The 25239-nt window shown below is 36.8% G+C and overlaps 1 protein-coding gene across 1 annotated transcript in view; it reads right to left on the minus strand.

Moving 5' to 3' along the window:
• fam13a (family with sequence similarity 13 member A) overlaps positions 1–25239 on the minus strand; it is a 100987-nt gene that overhangs the window by 54308 nt on the left and 21440 nt on the right. Inside the window, exons 4-8 of the mRNA XM_088909914.1 lie at positions 25029–25206; positions 19771–19918; positions 9987–10073; positions 9048–9134; positions 2665–2846 (exon numbers count right to left, since the gene is read on the minus strand). Of these exons, the coding sequence (XP_088766040.1) occupies positions 2665–2846; positions 9048–9134; positions 9987–10073; positions 19771–19918; positions 25029–25206 (682 nt within the window). The remainder of the gene's footprint in view (positions 1–2664; positions 2847–9047; positions 9135–9986; positions 10074–19770; positions 19919–25028; positions 25207–25239) is intronic.

Consider the following 25239-nt stretch of genomic DNA (forward strand, 5'->3'; position numbering starts at 1 on the left):
CAGATCTCAGTTCAATTATAATACTGGAACTCCCCTTCTATCCGTCTTAGAAGTTGAGATTAAAAGTATAGACATCATTAACCCTGTAGAGTTTCAGTGGGGGGTACTAGGGGTTAATGGATGATAAAGGTTAAGTAATTAAGTATTAAAACAATCCCAATCAGTTTACCAGTTCCAGTTTAAGTAAAAATTATGAAGATTAAATAATAAATATGTGTTAGAGAATAAATAATAACATTTTTTCCCACTCATTAGGGAATACCAAGGTCACATGGATTTTTTAATTCTCTTTGAAGAATTTAGTGGTGGTAGAGTAAATAGGCAAAAGCTTAAAACAAGGCATTGTCAAACAAATCTATCACAAAAAACAAATCATTACAGGCTACTATGTACAATTGGAGTAAGACAGAGTCTAAAATACTTCAATCAAATTACCACTAATGACTAATCGTAATACACAGAATTAGACAAATATTTATCTGGAAAATAAGACTTCATAAAATAATTCTCTACCAATAAGTCCCTTGTTGTTTCTCCTATGCTTCTCTGCCCTTATACCTCTTTCAGTAATTTAGCCAAACCTCAGCGTAAGGTCAAGACGTGAGTTAGTTTGCTTAATTGGCATAACTCGCCTGTCTGAAGAGAATGTCAACCTAATGGCGGGGATGAGGGTGTCAGACCCTCCCTTGCTGAAGAACAAGTCAGGAAGCTGCTACAAGAGTGAAGATGGAACGGAGGAAGGGATGAAAAACTGAAACGTGTAATTCTGGAAGTTAGGAACATGATATTTATATGTCATATTGAGACATCTAGGTTTTTTTTAATTAATTGATTATTTAACTTAAAAACCTAAAACTAGGACCTGGACATTTGGTGCCAAGAGGAAATGATTGTGTGCTCCAAGACATCTGCCCAGCTCTTAGGAATGGCAATGACTTTGTGTTTATATTAACCCAGTCTTTCTCATTACACAGTCCAGCTCTTCCAAGAAGAACAGTAACCTTTAAACATAGTCATAAAATATCACTAAAACCATATAAATTCTTTTTAAAGGCATTCCTAATCAAATATGATGTGCACATGATATTCTACGAAAGTCGTTCTACAGCATGAAAAAAAAAATTAAATAGAAATATGATACAATATTATTTATATTAAAAAACAAAACAATCCAGAAAGTAGTATCTTACACTTCATTAAAAAAGATTTTCTTATATTCTAGCATTGTAGGTTTATATGTAAATTAATGACTTCTGAGTAAAAATTGCAATGAACAATCTGTTTTCTAAGACACACATACCCATGTTTACCAGGAATCTTAATCAATTCCTAATAAGCAGTAAAAAAGGGCAACTTTTCTTAAAATATAATATGTAAGTATTAAAGAATTATACGAATCTGCAAAGATTAACTGTTTACCAATAATGCCTAGATTTCGAGCTGTTAATCCTTTTATCATAAAAAGAAAATTTGATAACATGCTTATCAAAAAGTTTAAAAAAAACAATAAAATATAAAGCAAAAATGAGGAGTCTGTTATGTAATTCAGTAGCAAAAAGTAAAACCGTGAATCCTGTCTTGAAGTGTGTTGAGTGTCAGAGATCAAAACTAGTCAGGTTATATGGTGCCACCTCCAGACTAAACAAATTCAGTCAATTTTAAGTTCATTCCAAAACTAAAATAAATTAGTTAATTATTATTAATTTGGTGTGCTTATTTTTAAACAAAGCACATTATTAAAATCACATAAATAAATTTTCTACCTCCTTTGCTTTCACAAAGAATATAAATAGGATAAAAAAGAGCAGAGACTCCATACTCTTAAATATTAATAGTGCTTTCAAAACTTGAACATGATTTAAAAAAAAGCTCCCTTTGTGTAACACAAGCTACACTCCATTTTAACTTTCATATGAGCTGAAATAATGGCTACAACAAGTGAAGGCCATTTGTTCCATTTAGCTCATTTGGGCTTTCAGTAGCTAATTGATCCAAATACAGTATATTATCCAGGCATTTCTTAAAATAATTCAGGATATTGGCTTCAACAACATGCCTGGCTTGTGTTGCAGACTGACAAACCATCATGTTGCATAACTAACAATTCAAGTGTTTTGTTTGCGATGTTAAAAATATTATTAATCAAATTTTCTTAATTAAGGTTGCAAATAAGTGAACATATTCAGTTTGAATGTAGACTGTTCTAACAGAGAGTGGGAACAGCTGGCTTGACTAGATAAGAAAGTGAATGTTTGCTTTTTGCAGTACAGTATTTAGAACTGACTTCAGGCTTCAATGGCCTAACTGCTGCTGGCACAACAGCTATTTTACCACATTTGTAACTGCATTTATACCCAGTAGTTTAACTCTCACTTTCCAGTACAGTTTGCTTGTGTCTGAATTCATTTATTTATGTTTTGCCTCAGCCAAGTTTCCAGAATCCAACTTTTCCTTTCAGCTCATTTTGTAACTGTCCATTTTCACAGATTGGAAACTCCAAATCTACTTCCTGTCCACCTGTGTATTTGGATAGACGGGATTGCCTTCATTAAACAGATTATCTCTAATGTCATTCTTCTTTTTCTAATACATGTGTTTTTGAAAGTTTGCTTTCACAAAAACAGGCCATACCATGCAAATTTAATTAAAGAGATTACTACTAACCTGCTCAAGCTCTCAGAGCTTTTGGCCATGAAAGGCTCGTCATTGGAAAGGTCCATGTCTTCTAAACTCTGGGCTTTCTCTAGGCTTCGGAGTCTGACCTGTGGTTCCCCTGCTGACAGCTCTGGCTGCAATACAGGTGGAGGCATGGGTCTGGTCGTCACTTCACTCTTTGACTTCCTTACCTGCAGGGAAATTAGAAGAAACAAAGGTCCTGTAAGGGTTCTAATACAAGGAAATGCTAATAAGCTTTTAACAAATTATTTCGTTTTTTTTAAATTGAGAAAAATCTCCTATACATAAGATTTATGCTTAACCTTGTTTCTTTGAGGTAGATGTTCACACCTCTGGAGGACGCATGGAACATTCACACCCACTGTTAGTGCACGTGGTCTTGATGTTTCTATGTGAGGCCCAGAAACATCTTAATAAATCAGAGATGTACTGTACACAGCTGCACTAAAAAGATGAGTGTAAGTTGTTGGTACTGTATCTCATCAGGACTGTGACTCATATGTCTTCCTGGAGGACTTCAGGCATGTAATGAAATCAGTGACAGGGGCTGCAGCTCCACACAGAGCTACACTAATTCTCCTGTCATGTGTTGGGGAGCTTGCTCAGTGTTAAAAGATGAATGGCTCACTGTTTGCCCTTCTCCATTCTCCCTGTGCAAAACAGACGTGAGCCAAGGTGTCAAGGAACAACGGACGATTCTAAGCTGGGCTAGTATAAACTGCAAAATACGACAAAGAATTTACACATCAGATCATGTCAAAATGTGATCGGAGAAATGAAACTGTAACAAGGAAAAGCAGAATCAAACAGAAGGAAAATATATTTATATCAATGGAAGAGTCCCTGTTTTACTTACCTTTTGAAGTCTAGGTTGTAATTGCAACAAAAGATAGTCTGCAGATTGCATGAAGAAACGTAACTTAATAATCATTTCAGTATTCATCTTCTTCACTGCTTGCAGATCCTTTTAGTATGAAGGATGGATAAAAGCTGATCCCAGACAACTACAGTAGATAGGTATGCTTTTAAAATGACCTTGTGGTGTATTACCAGGTGATGGCAATAAATTACAAATTCAGCAAATTAGGCTACAAATTTTAACAACATCTAAGAAATGTATTATAGCCCTTGCAAGAACCTTTCTGAAGCACATGTGCTTTAAAGAAAGAAAGCAAAGTTTTCCTAAATTTTAATAATCTGATATAATATCTATTCCCTACTGATTATAAGATAGATGTGCTTCCTGGCAAAAATAAATGCATAGAATGCAGTTTACGCAAACAGCAATATGGTTTATGCAAAATGTGGCCTACAATCCACTGTTCCGTAAGGATATCTGTACAACACTAAGACTTTTCTCTAGAAATGCACCTCTTGTAAAAGGAAAAACACAGGAAACGTTAAAACAAAATCACTGGGAATGCATATAGTTACAGGATCCTCACCACCAGAGATTGATCAATTTCAAACTAAAAATATAAGCTCCCTTTTTAAGGCTGGAATTGTTACACCTTAAACTATGACGTTATCACTGAGCTTCTAGCCCTCAACAGAAAAATGTCAACAGAAGCTTAGTCTTAAGTAAAATCAGTATCTGATAATGCCGAACCAAAGTCCAAAGCAGGACTGTGCAGCATAAAAAGCTCTTGCCACTTATAAACCGCATGGGTACAGTGTAGGGTAGGAAGAACATTTGAGCACAGTGGAGGTTAAAGTAAGGTCACGGTGTTGGCATGAGATACTGAATGCACTGATATATCATGACCTTGTTTGATTAGGCAGAGAACAATCTGAACACTATTTTCCTATAATGGCAAAGAAAAGCATGTGTGAAAAGGAGGACACAAATTTACTTTTATAAAATAGTATTAATATGACTTAAAATAAGTTGTTAATAGCCCATTTTAGTGCCATGAACTGTGGAAAGTGTGCTCTACCCCAGGCAATAATTACATGCCTCAGTAGACCCTCCGGTTAAGCAACAACTATGGTCTTTCACTTGCACAAATCCATTGAATGAAGGGAATGGTAATGGTTTTTCAGCTGGAACTCTTCTGCACATTAAACGTTGTCATTGAAAGGACATTCTCATGCCATTAACAACAGCAAGTCTTCAATTAATGGCAAATGATGTCAGTTTCTACAAAACACTTCAACACAGGCATGAAATCAGTAAATCAGTAGCAAACAGATTTGGAGCCCAAAGCCTATTAAAAAACCATTGTTTCAAGAACATGATGGTTAGAGTTGGAACATTTCTGCTTATATAAAAAATAACTTTAAATAGAGAAATTCAAGCAAAAAACTTGTGCATAGAAGGCTTAACACACAGTTAAAAAAGCTAAGGAGCAGCAATTAAATAGTGTTATGAAAATTATAACATACTATAGTATACAGGCTACAGAAATTAGTAAACTATAGTATCTCAAAAGAAGTTGTCTTCACCAGCTATTGAACCTATTGTCCCAGAGATGGTTAGAGGCTTCTCAGACACAATAGTTTCAAAGTGTAACATTCATGTTACACCCCTATTCCAAAACAAGAATAACATATATTTTAAGGTATCAGTAGGTCTTATTAGACAAATTGAAAGCTGAAGCTGCTAGATTTCAATATACTGGATAGTGTTATATTATGCCAACTAATCAAACTTGCACATAACACTTTAAGAATGTTTGTTGCCTTCTGTGAGTCTACAGCTGTTCTTTCCCACACTGATAATGAGACTCGAATGAACAATCTCCAGCTTTTGAATACAAAGGTTATTTATTTGCTGAAAATAAAATGTGGGGATAATTCAGTTTTGGCATTTGAAAATGCTTGTGAATTTTGAACATATAGTAAGTGTAAAGCTAAAATGAAAGTGGAATTATTTATTTTAATTAGAAAATATAAACAGTAACCTTTACACCCCTTTACTATCTTCATTACTTAAGCATATTTTTATTTCAACACACTGATCACCAGTAGACCCCTGTAACCTCTTAGAATACAAACTGACACTGTGAGGGGCTGCGTGTACTCTTGTGTAGGGTGTGTCTGTAATTGGGCCCCATCTAGAACCACTGAGGGTGCTGACGGAGAACACAAGCAAGGCATCCTATGCCATAGCGAGTAGGCTCTACAATATCAATAAAAATCTGTTTTAGAATTGTAAAAACCACTGCTTATGTTGGAGTTATGCAGTGGTCTGTGAGTGGTGAGATGAACCCCAGAACAGGCAAGGTGGGTAGAGGCAAGGGAAACAGTCAGAGTCAAGGTCCAGCAAAGCAAGCACAAAGAAAGATGGGAACTAGGAAAATAGGTAAGTTGATACTTTACAGGCTCTGAGTAAACTCTATTACAGAACACAGGGCCCTGCCAGATCAGACCTTAACTAGCCTGTTTCACCTGAGATGGAGGAGGTCATAATCGCCCACAGGTGAAACAGGCTTCCTGTCTGATTCTGTAACCATTTCAACCGACACTGACTGACAGGTGAGTAAATTCATGGCTGGCTGCCTCAGTAACACTAGTTTACTTCACACCACTCCAGTGGGGGTGAGGATGACAAGAATATTTGAAAGTGCCATGCAACCAATTTTTCTATTTGGGTAAAGTGTGGGGTCCTATCATGGGCCATACACAAAATGGGCAGAAAACCCCATAGAAGCCCTGGTCAAGGTGAAATCATTATTCACTCACAGAGAAAAATATGTGCAGACCTCTTTTTAATTAATATACAGGATAGAGTAATTTAAAAGGCAGTGACCAGGACCACTACCACCACAAGGCTCTGCTGAGCCAAGTGGTAGACTCAGAGAAAAGACTGGTCCTGACGTTTACTACCCTGAGCCACACTGGAAGCATCAGGACATTCTAAAAAAAGCATTCTAAAATCAGCTTTTCAAGACTATAATTATTCAGTCATGTGAATAAGGCTCTTTGAATATGAAATTGGAATAGTTAAATGCTTTTGTGTATATTAGCAATCTTCTGTTTTATGTGAAGCTGCTATTTAAATTATAACAATTTTGCTGAATCACTTGAACAGAACATGTCTAAACAGGAAATTAACAATTCACAAATTTTCTTGAGAATGTTCTCTCAAATGGCTTTTTTAACAGTGGAATACATACCAATAAAATTTAAAAACAAACCTATTTTATATGAAAACTATTCCTAAAATAAACAAAACTTTACTTTATGATTTTTGAGCAGGGCTAAAAAGCATGTTTAACATTTAAGTAAAAGTAGTAAAAGTATGTCTTTTGCATGTTTTTTGTAGATTATATTAGTTTGTAAATAGATAACTAGTTGAACTAAAAACAGCTTCACAGATAAAGTTTCTTTAACATAGAGACTGAAAGACATAAAGCTAGGCTTACCTCACTTACAAGGATTTTTTTTTAAAGTTACGTATATGAGAAATTTTATTTTCTCTTTTATGAGAAAAAGTGTAATTAATTGGTTGAAGGATGCTTTGCAGTAAGTACTGAATATCTTAAAAACATTCAGTGTCAGAGCCAGACATAGTATGTGATTCCACTTTAAAGAAGAAATTTGGAGGATTTAAATTATTTTCTGTCCTGTAATTTCTTATGCCAAGGTTTAATTGTTCTGTACCACTATAAACATCATTATCTAGAACCACATTGTATCCATAGAGTACTTTATACTGCAGTACTGTATACAGCTTTTATGCTGTATGTTGTTTCTAGTTAAAACCTGTCAAATCACCACAGTTCAGAATTTGTCCTTGGCACTTCACTTTAAGTCAAAGAAAACAGAACAGAACATGCAGTTAAAAGCAAAAGAGAACAAAAGCATATATTTAAAAATGAGGTACAGAGATTAAAATAACATTCCACTGTTACAGAGCTTTCCAATCAAGATGAATGCATGAATTCAGATCCTCAGTCAGATTTTATAGTACGGTATGTGTTATAGAAGCCTTCTTATTTTAACTCACCTACTGTATGTTGTCTAGGAGATCAGTTCTATCTTAAAGCACCATGTCTCTTGATTCACAGGTGGGCATTAGCTGTTGCTCTCATACAATATCTAAAACATATTCTTCCAGTCTGCTTCACACAACTACAGTATGGCCATTTGAAGACAGTATAGCAAAAGTGAAGGGATGTGTCCTTTTAAATTGTATGCCAAGAGCAGGCTTGTTAAGTGTGCTGAGGAATTGTTATCTACATACATTTACAGATTAGTTATGACCTTTGTCAGCACACAGCTTCAATAAGCTGAAAACACTGATAAGTGAAAGTTTTCTCAGTTTGCCCTTAGTCCTTGTGTTATTTGTGCAAACTAGAAAACAACTGCAGTAAAGCAGACACTATCAAGTGATTTTTTCCATCAATAAGCTACATACTGTACATTTCAACTAATTGTTTACCTTGCAATCCACACTGGCATTTAAAATATCATTATTTCATTGCTTATTTATTGCCTTTTGTTTAATATGTCCACATGGCTGTCATGCTTTCCCTTTTTAAGGTTATTGGGTTCACTTACAAACCATTAGGAAAGAACAGGAAATGTAAAGAAAATAAAGATAAGTCACATGATTATGATGATAAAACGTAAAGCGTGGTAAGCAAACAAGGACATAAGCCCTGATGTAACCATCCTTATTCATCATATCTAATTAAATACAGAATTTTCCACACACAAATGGAAAATCAGTATCTTTCAGGCGTATTAAACCAAGCAGTCAGTTTTGTCTTACAAACAGCATTTTCCACTGAGAATTAAATGACGGACATTAGAATGCTGGTTGCCATGGTGGCGCAGTGGTTAGTTGTGCTTCTCCCAGCACTGGGGCCTTGGGTTCAGTTCTGGACCTGTGGCTCTATCAGCGTGGAGTTTACATTTTCACCCTGCGTTTCCATGGGTTTCCTTCAGGTGCTCCAATTTCCTTCCATTGTTCAAAGACACGCTATTGGGTTAATTGGCTTCTGAAAAAAACAGCCCTGGTGTGAGTGTGTGTGTGTCCCTGCAATGTACTGGCGTCCTGTCCAGGGTGTACACTGCCTTGTGCCCAGTGCTTTCTGGGATAGGGTCTTTCATGGTCCCCTGCGACCACGAATAGCATGAAGCAGTTAGAAAATGGATGGATGGATATTGGAATGCATGAAATCAAATGCCTCTGTCTTATCAGAGTGAAATATACTCTGCCATATAGTGACCACCAGGAGCTAGATAAAGGTTTCCAACCTTTATTCACTTTTGACCTCAGGTGTGAAACAACAGAGATTTGAATTTCAAAGAAAAACCATAGCAGACATAACAGATTGGGGTACCGCACTCCTTGGGTTTCTCTGACAAACAATTCACGTTTCTATTGAAATCAGCAGCGTACTAAACAAATTAATACATACTTTCTTTTTCCTTGTGACAGATGTTGACATTTCAGAGGCTGATTCACTTGGAAAGTCCAGTTGCTGAGGTACATGGCAGTATGTGGCCTGTAAGACAAGAAAACTGTTAACAGCTTTGATATCACAAATATTTGTCATTAGGTTACAAACTCACTCCAGAAGAGAAATGGCCTGAGGTCCTACTAGCACCATTGTTGATGGCAGCGTGATAAATATAGTATTTTTGTCAGTGTGATAAATATAGAAGTAAGATTTAATTTCAAATTAATAGACAGAAAATGAATTTCAATTTGTATGTTATTTTCACTTCCTCAGTGCCTGAGTACCCTGGCTTTTTTTTTTTATCAGCTGGATGAGATCCTCGGTTAAATAAGTTAGTAGAAACCAAGTGATTTAGATGGGCCCAAATGGCTTCCTCTCATATGCAACCTTTGATATGTTCTTATGTTTAGGCTTGGTTTTAGATGTTTTGTATTTGTGGATGGTGTTAATTTTTTGGAGAACTGGTATATGAATGCTTTCACATATTAAGTACTCCTTGTTTAAAAGTGAGGATTATATTAATCTATGTTTTCTTCAGGGCATATTTTATTTTTTATTTTGATGTACTAGGTATGAACATAATATATTCCACAATGTCTAATATATAACATTTCAAAGGTACCTTAGGGGATCCAAGTTAATCATTGTAGACCTCTTTTTGTAAAACGTATCTGAATCCGCGCATTTGTTTCCAGTACAAATAGCACCATATTAATGACTACTTTGTGATGTTTTGAAACATATTTGTGTACGTTGTGTGGTGGAATCAAATATGTGATTACTGCTAGATTTAGTTCGTCCAAAGTCTTCAATATATCAAAACTGATGAAGATGGAAAAAACAGTAATTTATGGGTAAAACTGAGAATTATTTACAAATGACTTCCACCGCACCTACCTTTTTCTTTCTTTGAAGTGGAATTGGGACCTCTACTCCGAGTGTGTTTGACAACGTATCTCTCACAGGTATGCTAGAACGTGCTTCCTAAAACATCAGAAAGCACAGAGTTGTCAGGTCAGCCTAGTTCGCTTCAGCTTTACTTCACTTTTTTGGGGGCTTGTATGTTTAATTTCTAGCTGCTGAAATGGAATGTATTGTCCCAACCTAAAGTTTAGCAGCTCTTCAAAGAGTTGTACTGAATCTTTATTATGATGATGTGCATTAGATTGTTTTGAAAAGGTATTATTTATTAGGAGTGTGGGTGCCATGCAGGCTTTACTTTTATAGATAGTTTAATCATGCTCTATCCTACATTATCTCCCCTTTTTTAAATCAATGGGCCCTTCAAGATATAGGCTATACAATTGCATTTCTTATAATTTCCTAAATGTTAATTTAATGATGACACCCTAAGTAATAATCTAAGCATAAAAATACAAAAGCAAAGGATGATATGATGGAATTTATACCAATTTATTTTTTATTTTTAAAATATAAAAAAATAATTATCGGCATCTCCCAATGCTTTTAAAATTTTCATTAGTAGAGCACAAAGCAAAAAAATTACCAGGACGTAGTCGGAGAAATAAAAATAGAAGGCACTTTTTGTACAAGGTTTTTCTGCTGATGTTTCTAATAAGGTACTTGGCATCTTTGAAGAAATGAATTAGATCCTCCCATCAATAATATACTAGCCAACAGCCAGGTCACCCTGCAGCTCACAACTGGCAACCAACTGAAACTCAGCAGGTGTGAGCCTGGTCAGTACGTGGATGGGAGATCTGGGAAAGCTAAGGTTGCTGCTGGAAGAGGTGTTAGTGGGGCCAGCAGGGGGCGCTCACCCTGTAGTCCATGTGGGTCTTAATGCCTCAGTATAGTGACAAGCACAAGCACATACTGTAAAAAGGTGCTGTCTATTGGATCCAAAATAAAACTGAGGTCCTGTCTCTCTGTGGTCATTAAAAATCCCAGGGCGTTTCTTGAGGGGTGTCACCCCGGCATCCTGGCCAAATTTCCCAATGGCCCTTACCAATCATGGCCTCCTAATAATCCCCATCTATGAATTGACTTCATTACTCTGCTCTCCTCCCCACTGATAGCTGATGTGTGGTGAGTGTACTGGTGTACTTGGCTGCCGTCACATCATCCAGGTGGGGCTGCACATTGGTGGTGGTGGTGGAGGAAATCCCCATTACCTGTAAAGCGCTTTGAGTGGAGTGTCCAGAAAAGAGCTATATAAGTGTAAGCAATTATTATTATTATTAATTTTTATTACTTCTAATCAAGCTATTGCATTAGCTTCAGGCATACTTCTAATTCACTTTGTCTACATAAAGTCAAGTTACAGTAGTATTCAAGTCATTATTATTATTATTATTATTATTATTACTAAGATAATATAATAACATCCCAATGGCCCTATCTTGTTAGTAAACTTAGTCTCCTATTCTTATGTTTTGACATTAATGTTACAGCTTTAGTTGAGCTGCTGGGTCAAGTGCCTTTATATTTCTCATGTTTCAGAACATTATTTCTGAAACATTCAGAACATTCAGACTAATAATAGAAAATAGACTGCCACTGTTTCTTCAGTTTGAGTCTCATAAAATCTCAATAATTCTTATTTTTTTCCAAAAAACTGCCTGACAGGCAGCCAGCACTGAATACATTCCTTTCTGTGCAAGCCACCAAAACATCTGGCAGACACACCCATACTAAAGAGTAATTTATCACCCTGAGATAGATGGGTGAGGATTAGTCAATACAGCCAAAAATGGAAAATAAGGGCAATGCATGTGACTAAGAATAATCTTTACATTTTGTTCAGGCTTAGACTACCTCTTCATTTTTTTTAAATCTATTTTTCAAAATAGATTTGAAAAGAATATCGTACAGAATTGAGTTTTTCTCTTTCTGTGCATCTTACTGATTTGGAAGCTTGCAACAAGAAATTACCAGTCATACTCTAGATTTGGGGTTTCAAATTAATTTTCATTCTATTTATCATTTTTAATAAACTGTAATTGCTGAACAAAGCATTAACAGAATGTTAGTAACCTGCTCCTGTTATGTTATAAATAACACATTTAATAACAAATTTCAGTTGTTGTCAATAGTCCATTGCATTGTTCTATTGATTGACAATTAACCTATTATCTTTGAATTTAGTGTACTTTGCAACTCTTAAACTAAAGAGTTACCACATCACCAGCCATTGTTTCATGACAATTTGAAAGAATACATTCAGGGAATATTCGGTTTTATTTTCTTTCTTCTATAACAGGGTCAGTTTGCAATGCTTGTAATTCAAGGGGGCTCTGATAAGTACAGTAGCTTGTTAATGGACCAACGTTCCTGAAGAGTTCAGGCTTCTTCATACTTATGACACCATCTTCGTGTGTGCCCTCATTTCCCAAGTAAAGAATGGTTGTTCCTTCACTTGTTGTGTGTCCTGCACCAGCCCAGCAGTATTCAGATATCGTAGAATTTCCTGAATGCAGCATTTCACACTGACAAGGATCTGGGCTATCTTGAATATTTTGTACATGATTCATGTATTCCAGGTTCCCACTCTGAGAAGACGTTGACAGTAAGATGTTCTTATTCTCATCTCTAACATCTCATTCTGGGTTTTCATTGGAAATGGTCCACATTCAGATGCACTCTTGATTTGTATAGTACAGTTCTGTTGTTTTTTTACCTGGGCAGGTGACTGGCCCAGCACACAACCTCCTTCTTTCAGCTGAACGTGGAACTGGCGGGTGATCAGCTATGTGAATCACCAAGTGGAAACAGAGAAGCCTAAATATATGCACATACGTTGTTAATACAATATGTGTAGGTTATCTTACATGATAAAACTGCAAAACTGAACATCACACTGATCTGACTGTAACAGAAAGCTTAGTCTGCATGTTTAAAAACAGTACCATGTTTGAAGTGTGATGTGTCACTGAAGAAAACAACATAAAGCAAACGCTCCAGGAGCATCTGTGCTCAGAACACTGCTGCTTTACATTACAGCCTACAGATAAGTGCAGTACTTTATATGAAAATTGTACTATTGTACTGTATTTCTAAATAACCTGCAGATCAGTGACCATACAAGATGGGGCCCCTACAATCAGTAACTTTTTTATGACAACTGGCTATTTATTTACTTAATGGCTAATATGAAAGATCAATATAACAACAAAGGATCTGGTTACAGTACATCAAAATAAGTGCTGTGGATTGGAAGATGTATAGCCCTGCTGTAGACAGTTTTCTGACCAGCTACTATACATCTTACTGTATGTGATTTAGATATTGTATTTAATGACAATCATGGATTGCTCACATATTCATAAGTTTTGGAAATTTAGATGTTACAGTATTTAAACGTGCATAATACAGTCATAAAGCCTTATCTGGAACATTGTGTACAATTTTGGGCTCTTTGCTGTAGAAAGGATAATGCTGCTCTGCAATCAGTCCAGAGAAAAGCACTAAGAGTCATTTAGGGGCTTAAGGAAATGTCCAACACTGACATACTGGAGGAACTGAACTGTTATCGTTATCGTTTTGAATAGAGAAGACCACAAAGGTACCTGATACAATATTCAAAATCTTCAAAGGCATAAACAAACTCAATGCAGTGGAATTCTTCAGAATGAACAGTGAAACATGACCCAGAGGACACAAGAGGAAACTACATGAAAGTGCATTTAAACTGAGAACAGGAGGCACTTGTTTATCTAAAGCTCTCTGAGAGTATAGAACAAGCTTCAAAGCACTTCATTCAAGAAATGACTGGATGAGATCCTTGGATCAATTCATTAAAGTAATTATGCTTCATCCCTCAGGAAAAATACAAAATATTTTACTCGGTCACTTAAAAACCTACATAGAAAATGACCCCCTGGTGTATTCTGTTTCATAATGTGTCTGAATTGTTTTTCCAGTATTTGTATTCTGAAAAGCAAAATGGAAAATAAATGGAGGTTCTTAACTGAAGTTCAGGAGGGACAGAGGCACTCTTACCCAGCTGTCCCTAATCACAATCATTACTGACTTTTGCTATATCTATAACTCATATTCAATTCGTGAACCGTGCTTCAGACAACAGGCAGGAAAAAGAAAACAAGACTGGATTTTTATCTCATTAATGCTATATGTGGAGTGTGCTTCGGACAGCAAGCAGGAAAACAAAAACAAGACAAATGAAAGAGAAAATATACTACTTGACTCGTGTTCAATTTGTGGGATTATTCATATATATACGTGAACCTTGTTCCTCAGAATTTCAAGCCTCACAACTTCTTTCCTTCATGTTCTTCTGCATTTTCTTTTGCTTCTGTTCTAAGGTTCGTCATTCTCAGTCCCTGCTGCTGCTAAAGCCATCACCTTGGTTCCTGTGTCTTTCAGGCGTCCTACAGTTTCCACTGTCCCTAGCATCCAAGTGGGCCCCAGGTTCCCCCCCCTCTGGGCTCCTACTGCTCCTGATGCCAGCTCCTTGGCCCTGGGTCTGTCTGGTGTCTTTCCCCTGGCTCAGTCAGCAGGCCTCACACAGCCTCCTTTATTTAACGTTTGTATTTCCATGCTCCTTCTTGTGAAATCACCACCCGTCGAGTAAATCAGGGATGGACTCATGGTAGAAAAAATAACCAGTCAAATAAAGAGAATAAAGGAAAGGAATAAAGGAAAGGAAAGGAATTATCCTCTATTAACATACAAAATAAAGTGCCCAGAACACAATAGAACAAACCCCACTCAAGCAAGACTACCTTCCCCACCATCAGTGCAGGGTTTAAATACCCTAGGCTCATCCCCCAGCTCCCCATGATTGACATTAAACCTCCATTTAAGACAAGGGAGGGCCTAGCTCTGTAACCTGACACCAAATGGAGGCACAATAAACAAGGATAGACTGCGGATCCCCATCAGTAAGACAAAACAGGACCACTGAACAACAAATGACAACCTAAAGAGAGATCATGGCATGAATAGACTTCTGTCTATTTCTCCATTGGTGGTTTGGGGGTTCACTTGTTTCTTTTGAGGTTTTAAATGTCTGCCTTCTCTTTTTATTGCATTTTTCGACACTGTGCCTGTACGTTCCTTCCATCTGTTTCTGCATTGGTGATTTTGGGGGTTCTAGACTCCTCGTCCTACAGCATGGAGGCTTTCTCTTAACCAAACAGATTAAGCCAAAATGTATTACACTTAAATACCGAACAGCCATTCACAAAGCATCTGATTCTTGGATGTCGTTATTCTCCATGATATGGAAATTCTCAACTGAAGTTTGGTGGGCATAACAATAGACAAGCCAGTCTCTCAGCTGTTTTAAATCATAACATTAGCGTTCGCTACTGTATATATACAGTATATAACTCTTGCACACACCTCCTCTTGAATTTTTCATTCGGCCTCCACTCCATCTCTACCCTTGCAGCTCCTCTCTCTAATTGGGGGGGGCGGTCAAGCCTCCTCCTTCTATGGTCATTTGCAAAGCATCTGATTCTTGGATGTTGTTATTCCTCATGATGTGTAGTTTACAGAGTATCCTTTATTACTTAGCTATGTAAAGCTAGCAATGATAGTGTTTGATTTACTGTAGCTTTGTACAGGCAACAGAGCCATTACCCAGAGTCATATTGAATGTATACTGTAGCTACTAATTGTTTTCATCTTAAAATCACACGAATAAATATAAATAAATTGGATAAAATTAACAGCTGCAGGAATCCAGACCCCAGGGCAACTGCACCAACCAATATTGCTACAATACACAGATTGCCAAAAATTATTCCGAGATACAAAAAAGGCTTTTTTCATTTACAAGAGATTATTTTGTTTTAATACACTTCTCAGAATGTACTTGTTATAAAATACCCTTATCAAAGTATTGGCAGAACATAAAGCATAATCAGAAATAAAAAAACAATCATGTTTTGCAATGTCCAATAAAACTGCAGTTTGTAGCACTATGCAATTGAAACTGTAAACGCCTAGCAAGACCTAGAGCTGACCTTCTGATTTTCCAGAAAAGGAATGTTTATATGAATAAAAAAATCAGACAAGGATATTTCTACTACACCTTTAGGCTTCACAGAACAGACAAATTTTCCCATTTCTTGAGATTATTAACATGCTTCACATGTGTGGTTATTGACTCTTTTTCATGGTTATTACTTGTATCAGAAAACCTACAAGCAGATATGCAGTTCTTACAGTTCTAAACAATTGCTCTGAAAGTTTGACCTGCATTACTGTAACAGAGATCATGTTTTTAACAGATTTATAGGTCCAGGTGTTTGGGTCATATCCAGAGGGTTGTGAAAATGTAGAAGAGGTGTTTGGAAGCCATCTGCAAACTAGTCAAAATGCTTTATCTCACAGACAGTGCTTACAGATACCATCAGACACTATTTTTGTTATACTTGAAAAAAGAAGATTTGTTAATTATGCTAATGTTTTCATGTGTAATAACTCCAAAACTGTTCTGGAATGTCAATCATGTAAAACATAGACCCAAGCATAAAAAGACAACTTGATGTTTTTCATGATTACTTTAATATAAGGGTTATAAGGTTTCTCATACCAAACTGTATGCACGAGAGACTGCCCTTACACCAGAAAGGCAGGAGCGATCAAAGCAAAGTTTTAAACAGAGTAAGATGACCAGAGACACTTTTCACTAAGCCAGCACATTTTCCTTATTTGTAAAGTGATCTCTGAGGGACCTGTCAGATTCTGCTGGACAGTGATAACCACGCTGGGCTCAGTATCCCTCAGGGCTATGATTACTAAGTGGAATGTGGTGAAGCACACACAGCGATCATTCAGACCATTTTCCATCACCCCATGCTCCTGGGTTCAATATCCCTAGCAACATTTGCTGATTGGGCTGATACATTATGTCAAAAGAAAAAAAAGAGACTTGAGAGACTTGTGAGAATGTTGTGAAGAGTGAATTAAATGCAAATTTATTGTGAATTAAGATTAAATTAAATGCAAATGCTTTAATATAAGACATTTCTATTATATTATATTATGTAGTATGTGTGTCTTATGGAATTTCGAATAATTCTTATTTCTCAGGGCTTGGAACTTGTTAATACTGTATCTCCACCATAGACTTTAGCTGATAGTTTTCAGCTGACATTAATCTATGCACTTCTCCATCTGTTCCTGTTTCTTCCCCCCCCTTATCATTCTAGGAATCATATTGCTATTTCTACTCTGTCCCTTCATGTTTCTTCCTCTACCCCCTGCACTAATTTTCCATCTGCCGTACAGGATGTAGTGCTGCCCTATGACTCTGGCAAATATCATGGATACGGCACTTCTAGATTGGAAGTCTATTGCCCCTGCCCTTGGTACATTCCTGAGTTGTGACAGCTTAAGACCATAAATGCAATACTGAGTGGTAATAGAGCCAATTGTCTTCTTATTCCTAGATAGGCTTTTTTTTAAACTGACCACCTCTCCCTGGAGCTTGGATAAAATATGACTCCGAGTTCATAAACAAGGAGTTTATGAAGGAGTTGCTGTCAAGATAAAAGTAAGTGGTAAGTGCACTTTAGAAGGCTTGATAAAAGGATCTACCCAAGCACTGGCGTAGCAGGCTGAGCTTTCATCCTCTTAAATTCCGATTCCTTTTCAAACACAAAATTTGGGATATTAGAGCTTTATCTGCTCCGCTGAGGACTTTTCATACCTTGACATCAATTTTTCAACCTCCTCTATCTTTTTTTACTCAAGTGTGGTGTTCCCCAGTGTTTTGTTCTTGAGCTTTTTCTGTTGTACTGTATATGCTTCATCTAGGCCATATAATTAATCAGCATGGTCTTCTACTCTAGTTTTATGCTCATGAAATCCAGCTGATTTGATGAAAATTACACTTGAACATTCTGTTCATAACATCTCAGCTCTCTGCTCAGAGGACAGTAAATCCTATTTTTGTGCCAATTACCATAGATTATTTTGTTATTAAGGCAGAGTTCCTATTAGATACATCCATCTATCCATTTTCTAATCGCTCAATCCCATTCAGGGTCATGGGGGAGCTGGAGCCTATCCAGGCAAGCAATGGTAAGAGGCTGAATATACCCTAGACAACACGTCAGTCCATTGCAAGGCAGACAAAGACAGACGCACACTCTAACACCAGGTATAGTTTTCACAAAAACCCATGTAAACATACAAACTCCATGCATGAATCCAGGGACCAAGCACTGCCAGGAGGAAACGCTAACAACTGCATCACCATGCTGCCCCTACTAGAGTGACACAACTCTCAATATTTTTAATTCCATTTCTCTCAGAATGGGAAACTGTTGCCTGTTTCCTTTCCATTAAAACTTGGTGTTTTGACAGTCGGGTCACTACACCGAGATCATATAACCATATCAAAAATGTTGCTGTCCATTTCTTATCTTTTTTAATGATCTGTTTATCAATTACCTGTTCTATTTGCATATTTTCATAGCAAAGTGAAAATTCTATAGCTTCACAAAATTGGAATCACAAGTTATGTAGTAACATAACAAAGGTTCAATTGAGGGCATTCAGCCCATCTGGCTCATTTCGTAGTCAGTGGTGGGCAAAGAGGTGTCTCATGTTTTCTGTTTCAGATGCACTTCCACTTCTATTCTCTGCTTTATATCTCAACTTAATTACTTGTTATATGTCCACCTAATAGGGAACTTTCAGTTGCTTAAGGCTTGGCTTTACTACATCAAATCTTATAACACACAGAGAGAAGGAGAACCTGCAGACCTGCTCCTCCGACAAACCCAGCAGGTTCATATCCATTTTAACACGCAAGACGCTCCACAGCACCTGATAGGAAATTAATTACATCTTTTACTAACACACTTACAGGTGCTTGCCAAATTGCAGGGGTTCCCATTTTGCAGAAAGGAGGACATCCGTGGACAACTAATGGTGCACCTTGACAATGATGTGTTGTTCACTTAGGGAATCGTTGCCACAGTTGAACTGTGATATAACTCGGACTTGAACCAATTCTTTAAATGTAATGTTTGGTCCAGGCGTCTCCAACCCTGTTCCTGGGGAGCCCTGTTCCAGTTAGTCTCATGGGTCACCTGTTTTCAAAGACTAGCATAACCTGCAAACTACTGATGCATCAAGCAAGTAGTGTGTTCAATTAAAAGAACTGTGGCTTTTGATTGTTGAAGAGTATGTAAATTTTAATACTAAAAATATCTGTTAACTAACTTAACAAATCACTTGATCACAGGGATTTTTCCAGATCTTTGGAATTTGTTGCTCTAATGGTGGCCTACAAAGCCACCTGGATTGGAGCTCTCCAGGACCAGGACTAGAGATCCTTGGTCTGGGTTGCAGGATTTGCTCTGAGCAAATGCGTTTACTGTTAATGTTATATTGGAACCCCAGTTATATTTGTTTATTAAGACAATATTGTTTCCATAAAGATTAACAATTTTAGATAAAGATGAAAAGTTAATGGTATATTCATTTGATTTAACCCTGAAGAGAACTACCAGACCTGTTAAACTGTCAGAACAAATGCTTACATTATATACCCTCTGAACAGTTCCATATTACAATCTGTTAGTGATGTAATAGAATAATTCACAAAGCAAAGCTGATGTTGGTGTCACTGCTCTGCACCTATATACTGTAGATAAATCTGAGTAAATCCGTTTTCCAGCCTTCCTCTTAACCATTACCACCCTTCATTTAAAAATGTCTTATTTAATGTACTCACTCTAACTGTAATCACTTTAGGATGCTCCTCTTTGAGTTCTTCTTGGTGGCCATCAGTCTCAAAAATGGTACTGTAGTTTTCTATCAGTACAGCCATGATTTTGTTGCAAATGTCTTGCTCCTTCATGCCTTCAACACCAGTTGAGACACTGCAAAAATAAAAAAGAGTTTGTGAATTGCCTGCTGAGATGAATATGAATCTTTTATGTGTTTTTAGAGCTCTCATATTAAATGTCTCGAACATACAATTTTTATCCTCTTTTCTATGGTCCTTCTGTTCATCTGTTCATCTAACATCTGTGTTTATTCAGTTAAAGAGTGAAAACCAGGGAATAAAACAGCATTCCTCTCTTCCTCTTTTAATTCCTGGTTCAATTCCAATTTTGAAAGAAAACATTCAGAACTGACATAAAACACTTCCCTAGACACAGTTCTGTCTATGGTCATAGTTAACCAATCAAGCTACAGTACATAGTCGACATTATTGCACAATATAATTAAAAATATTTATTCAAACAGGAAACACGTAGAACCCCATTTACTTAAATAGGACCCTAAAATGATGGATGTGTCCATGGGTGTTGTCTTCTTACATAACTCAAATTATCACATCACTTTCAATAACTACTTATCCAATTCAGGGTCATGGTGGCCCAGTGCCTGTCCCAGGAAACACTGGGCGCAAGGCAGGATACACCCTAGAAAGGATTTCAGTTCATCACAGGACAAACACAAACACTCACACCAGGGTCAATTTTTACAGAAGCCAATCAACCTACTGTAGCTCCACAGTTTTTGGAGTGTGGAAGGAAACCCTCATGAACCTCGGAAAACATGCAAATATCACACAGATAGAACTCCAGGAATTCCTAGGATCCCTGTGCTTACCACAGCTCCTTCATGCTGCCCTCTTAATTAACTTTCCAACTTTAACTTTGTCTCCAACCTTAAGCCTTAACCTAGCTGCATGTCTCAGTTTAACCCTAACACTAGCCCTACCCTGACCCTAACATCATCTCCAGCCCTAGTTCTGACCCTAAACCTATCTTACATCCCTGACCTTAACGCCATCATCCACCATCAATCTCAAATCTCGGTGGTAACCCTAATGCTTAATCCAACTCCAGTCCTAACCTCAACAGTACATGTAACTGTGTAATATTAGTAATAATTAAATCTATATTGCAGTTAATATTAACAGAGGTTAGATATGAGTTCTCTCTGTTGTTGATTTTATATTATGTAGTTAATCATTTACATGGCCTTGCTTGGGATTATTCAAGTGACTTTAAATGTTTAAAGATTCAAAATGTCGCTGTGCCCATAAGCAAACAGTACGTTTTATTAAATGAAAACATTAGAGTAAGAGATTGAATGAATTATTTCTCTATTAATTATTCTGGACATTCTTCTATAGAAAATGTGTATCTCTAGTATAATGTTTCTATTTATACTGTAGTAAAGTAAAAAGCTCATCTCTTTTATAAACATCCATCCATTTCATGCAGTACAGGGCCACAGGCAATCCCAGCAATCAACAGGAACAAGGCAGGATACAGCTGGGACAGGACATCAGTCCATCGTGGGGCGTGCACATACACGGACGTACCAGAAGTCAGTTAATTTCCCAATGAGTCTTTGGACTGTGGTAAGAAACCAGAGCACCCAGAGGAAGCCTACAGAAACACTTAAAGCTCCATGCAGATAGCATCCCAGGAATTGAACCCAGGGCCATCTTGCAGCAGGGCAGCAATGCTAACCACTGTGCCACCACGCTGCCCTTGACATGAATAAATCATGAATTTCTTTTTCAGGTGTGAGAGGTGCACAATAATTACACACTTCTACAGAAACGGACGCACAGCCTGTATGACCCTCATTGAAAAACAAGTTACAAACTAAGCTCTAGTGTCGTGCTCCAGAGAAGGATTCCAATGAAATGACAGCTGAGACTGAAAGTGGAACTCCAAGCCCTAAACTCACTGCAGTCTAAATGCTACTACAGTCACAGTCTATACTAGTAATAGTATGAGCAAATAAAAGTGTTATGGCACACAAGTTTTGGTCATCACATTTATCAGGACCAGTACAAGTTTGATTTGTTTACATGAGTAAGCAAACGAGTGCTCAGTGAGAATATAATTCTAAAATGTTCCAGAAGCTGTGAAATGTCAGCTATCGATCAGGATAAGTACCAATTTTGATGTATTTGAGAATTCTGAACTGGTTACGGTTTAAAGTAACAGTACAGCTCTGGGAGAAGAAAAATAGAAAAGCAGTAAAGCCTTGCTTGTTGCCTTATGGTGAGCACTGTGGCTGTCGATTCAAGTGTCAATTTTGAGTTGCAGAGAGAGCCTCGTTTCTGTTATGCTACAGTATATTTCTGACTTGGAGGTACACTCTCTTTAATTCCATTCTGAGCCTCGGTCCTCAGTTCTATTCAAATGGCATTTGATTTACCATTCCAGTGCTTCTTTGCGTCCCTAGCTATAGAGCAGTCAAATGGAATATCCGACTTTTCACTCTGAACCCAACAACCCAGGTCAGGAGAATATGCAATTCCAGCTAGGATAAGATGCCAGACAGCATTTTCTCGCAAACTTGTACATGTGAAAGCAAATACCAGGAGAAGCACAGGTTCACCACTGAAGGCTTGACGTGGGAATTTTTGTTTTTAAAAATGAAAGTCTTTCATGTGTCCCTTGGAATTGGGCTTATTTTTGGACTAATGACAAAAAAAGTCACTGTACAGTTCCTGGCATCGTTTGTTGATATACTGTAGATGTTTGAAATACTTAAAATTTAAAACACTTTGTACACCTACAGTACATACTGTAGGGTAGTAAGCAGAAAAAACGCACTGCATTGTACCTGGCATGGAACTCATTACCTTATAATTCTAGAATTGGAAAAAAGATCAGAAGTGAATTTGAAGTACATTCTTTCTTCTAACTCATTTAATTGTAAAATTAAAACTTTTGGCAGATGCTTCCACTAAAGAGGTAGGGTTCACAACAGTCAAGTCCTCAAAAGAACTGTTATAATGTATTTGTTATTGCTTAGACATTCCATTGTTCTCTTAAAGAATTCTTAATGCATATGAAGGGTTTTTTTCTACAGTAATAAATGCTATGCTAATTAGCATATGAAAAATCACTCAGGTTTTGTAATTATGGAGTTCAATCTAAACAAGATAGCAAATCATATTCAACTGTTGTAAGAGGTCGTCCATTTTTTATTTTACATTTCTCTTTGAATGAGTCTTTCTGTTTATGACTAATACTTTTTTACTACATGATGCTATCACCTCCACATAAAAATGTGCAGCAAAATGAGAAACTGAGAATGATTTTTTAAGTTGTGTTGAGATCGATTTTGCAACAAACACAATAAATAACCTGATGAATTTATGGGGAGGCCTTTTTTTCCATTCTGTTTTTGTTTACAAATTAAGAATAGCAATCATTAATGGCACAATAACCATTCTAACAAACGTCCACTGGTTGTGAAGAGAAATGAGATGCTTTATCATTTGCATACATTTTAATTCTTTCAATTAATTTCTTATTCAATAGTACCCTTTGTGTTGTAGCATCTGTTTAAAACATTTCCAAAACAAAGTGATTTGTTTCTTTTCAAAAGAATCAGCTTTTGTCAATGCCAACAGATGAAAAAGATAGAGACCCCTCAAGTACCATTTAATTACCTCAACTGAGGCAACAAAGCAGATCTGCTTAGCAACATGTGCACTGTTTGCAATATTTCCAGACTAATTTAATATTAATATGTGATATTGAAGCAAACATTCTGGATGAACCTTGCTTGTCTTTCATTAACCTGATTAGTGGGTAGAAAATTGAAAAAAGGACATATTACTATGCATGAGCCACTTTTGTAATCAAAACATAATTCTATATTCAGTTCATGTAAACAAACACAGGAAGGACAGTGGTAATGTTTTCTGGAACAATCTAGTTAGCATCCAAACAAAACCAGTCTGAGGGCACTACTCCCATCACCAGCAGAAACAGTATAATAGTCCAAAGGATGCATTAGGTAGTGTACCATCATCTCCAGTAAAGCCTCTTCCCCTTTCTTTTTCTACATCAATACATTCCTTTAACACCACTTTGTGGGCTAGAACTCAGCCACTCAAAAGCATTTGAACTAGAATGGAAAGGGGTGGAATCCAAAGAAAATCTTCAAGGAGTAAAGTAAAAAATAGAACCCCAAGTGCTGCAGGTACTATAAACACTTAAGGCCATCAAATCTCCTGATACTGATGGTAGTCTTTCAAGAAAACAAGAGATGCTCTTCATGCTCCACACAGGGCCAGTACTCACTGGAAATGTTTCTAATGTAGTGCACACCCATGACAATAGGATATTAAGGTAGTGTTTCTGAATCTTTCAATGCCTCAGGACACTTACATCAATATAAAAATTGAGTGACACTCTGTTTCCTCCCCACACACATACAAAATATCGCTAGCCCAAGCACATTATTATTTCGATTATAAACACAACTTATTTGAATATTTTTTCTGAGTGCTCTAAGTCACAAAGTACACAATATACAGTATTGCAAAGCATTTAGGGTTTTGATAAAGATCCTAAGAAAAGATTGTCAAATTGCAGCCAGTAGGCGTTCAAGGTAATGCACTTGTTTTGACTGAGAACTGTTTCATGTATAGAACGGCACAGTACAGATGAATACTTGGGTGAATGTTCCAGCTGAGGTGATGTAATGACTCGAGTAGCAGCAATCTGCATGCAATAGGAAAGTAGACCCTATTCATGCATTTGTAATGTACACAAGCATTTTTTAAAACCTCTTTTAAAACCAGCCTCCTCTGGTTGTTACCCTTCTAATATTCTTTAAATTCTCTAATGAGATTGTAAAAACTGCAAGCTCTTATTAGGATCATAAGCAAGATAAAGAAATGTTTCCATTTTTAGAGTTCAGTCAAAATATCACAAACCTTGACATAATTTGTGAGCTTTGTAGCTAATGATTTGATTAAAAAGTTGTAGTGAAAACTAGTTACCAGTTTGAGAAGGGACACTGAATCTAAAAAGCAGTGAGTGTAAACTACTGAAAACTACAAACTTCCAAATGCCTTGTAAACAAGATTTTTATTGCTTTTATTATTGATACCTTATCTCATAATACATTTCCTGTGGCAGACGTTAACACAGTCATTTTTCCAACTATCTATCAATTTTATAAGCCAGCACATTTTTTAAAATTTTTACTTACTGAAAGACGTTTGGTCCAAACACGGTGGCCAGATTGAACACTGTCATTCGATTGTCCTTCTGCTGTTTCTCCACTTGGGTCAGAAAATGACACAGATATTTCAGCAGGCAGTAATGTATCTCAGGCAGTTGTTGTAATATTTCTTTCAGATCTTGCTTTAATTGATCCTCGTTATAATCTGCAAAGTAAAAGAACTGTATAAATTGAACTG

This window comes from Atractosteus spatula, chromosome 1 (genome assembly GCF_055471065.1).
Source record: "Atractosteus spatula isolate fAtrSpa1 chromosome 1, fAtrSpa1.hap1, whole genome shotgun sequence".
NCBI classification, from domain to species: domain Eukaryota; kingdom Metazoa; phylum Chordata; class Actinopteri; order Semionotiformes; family Lepisosteidae; genus Atractosteus; species Atractosteus spatula.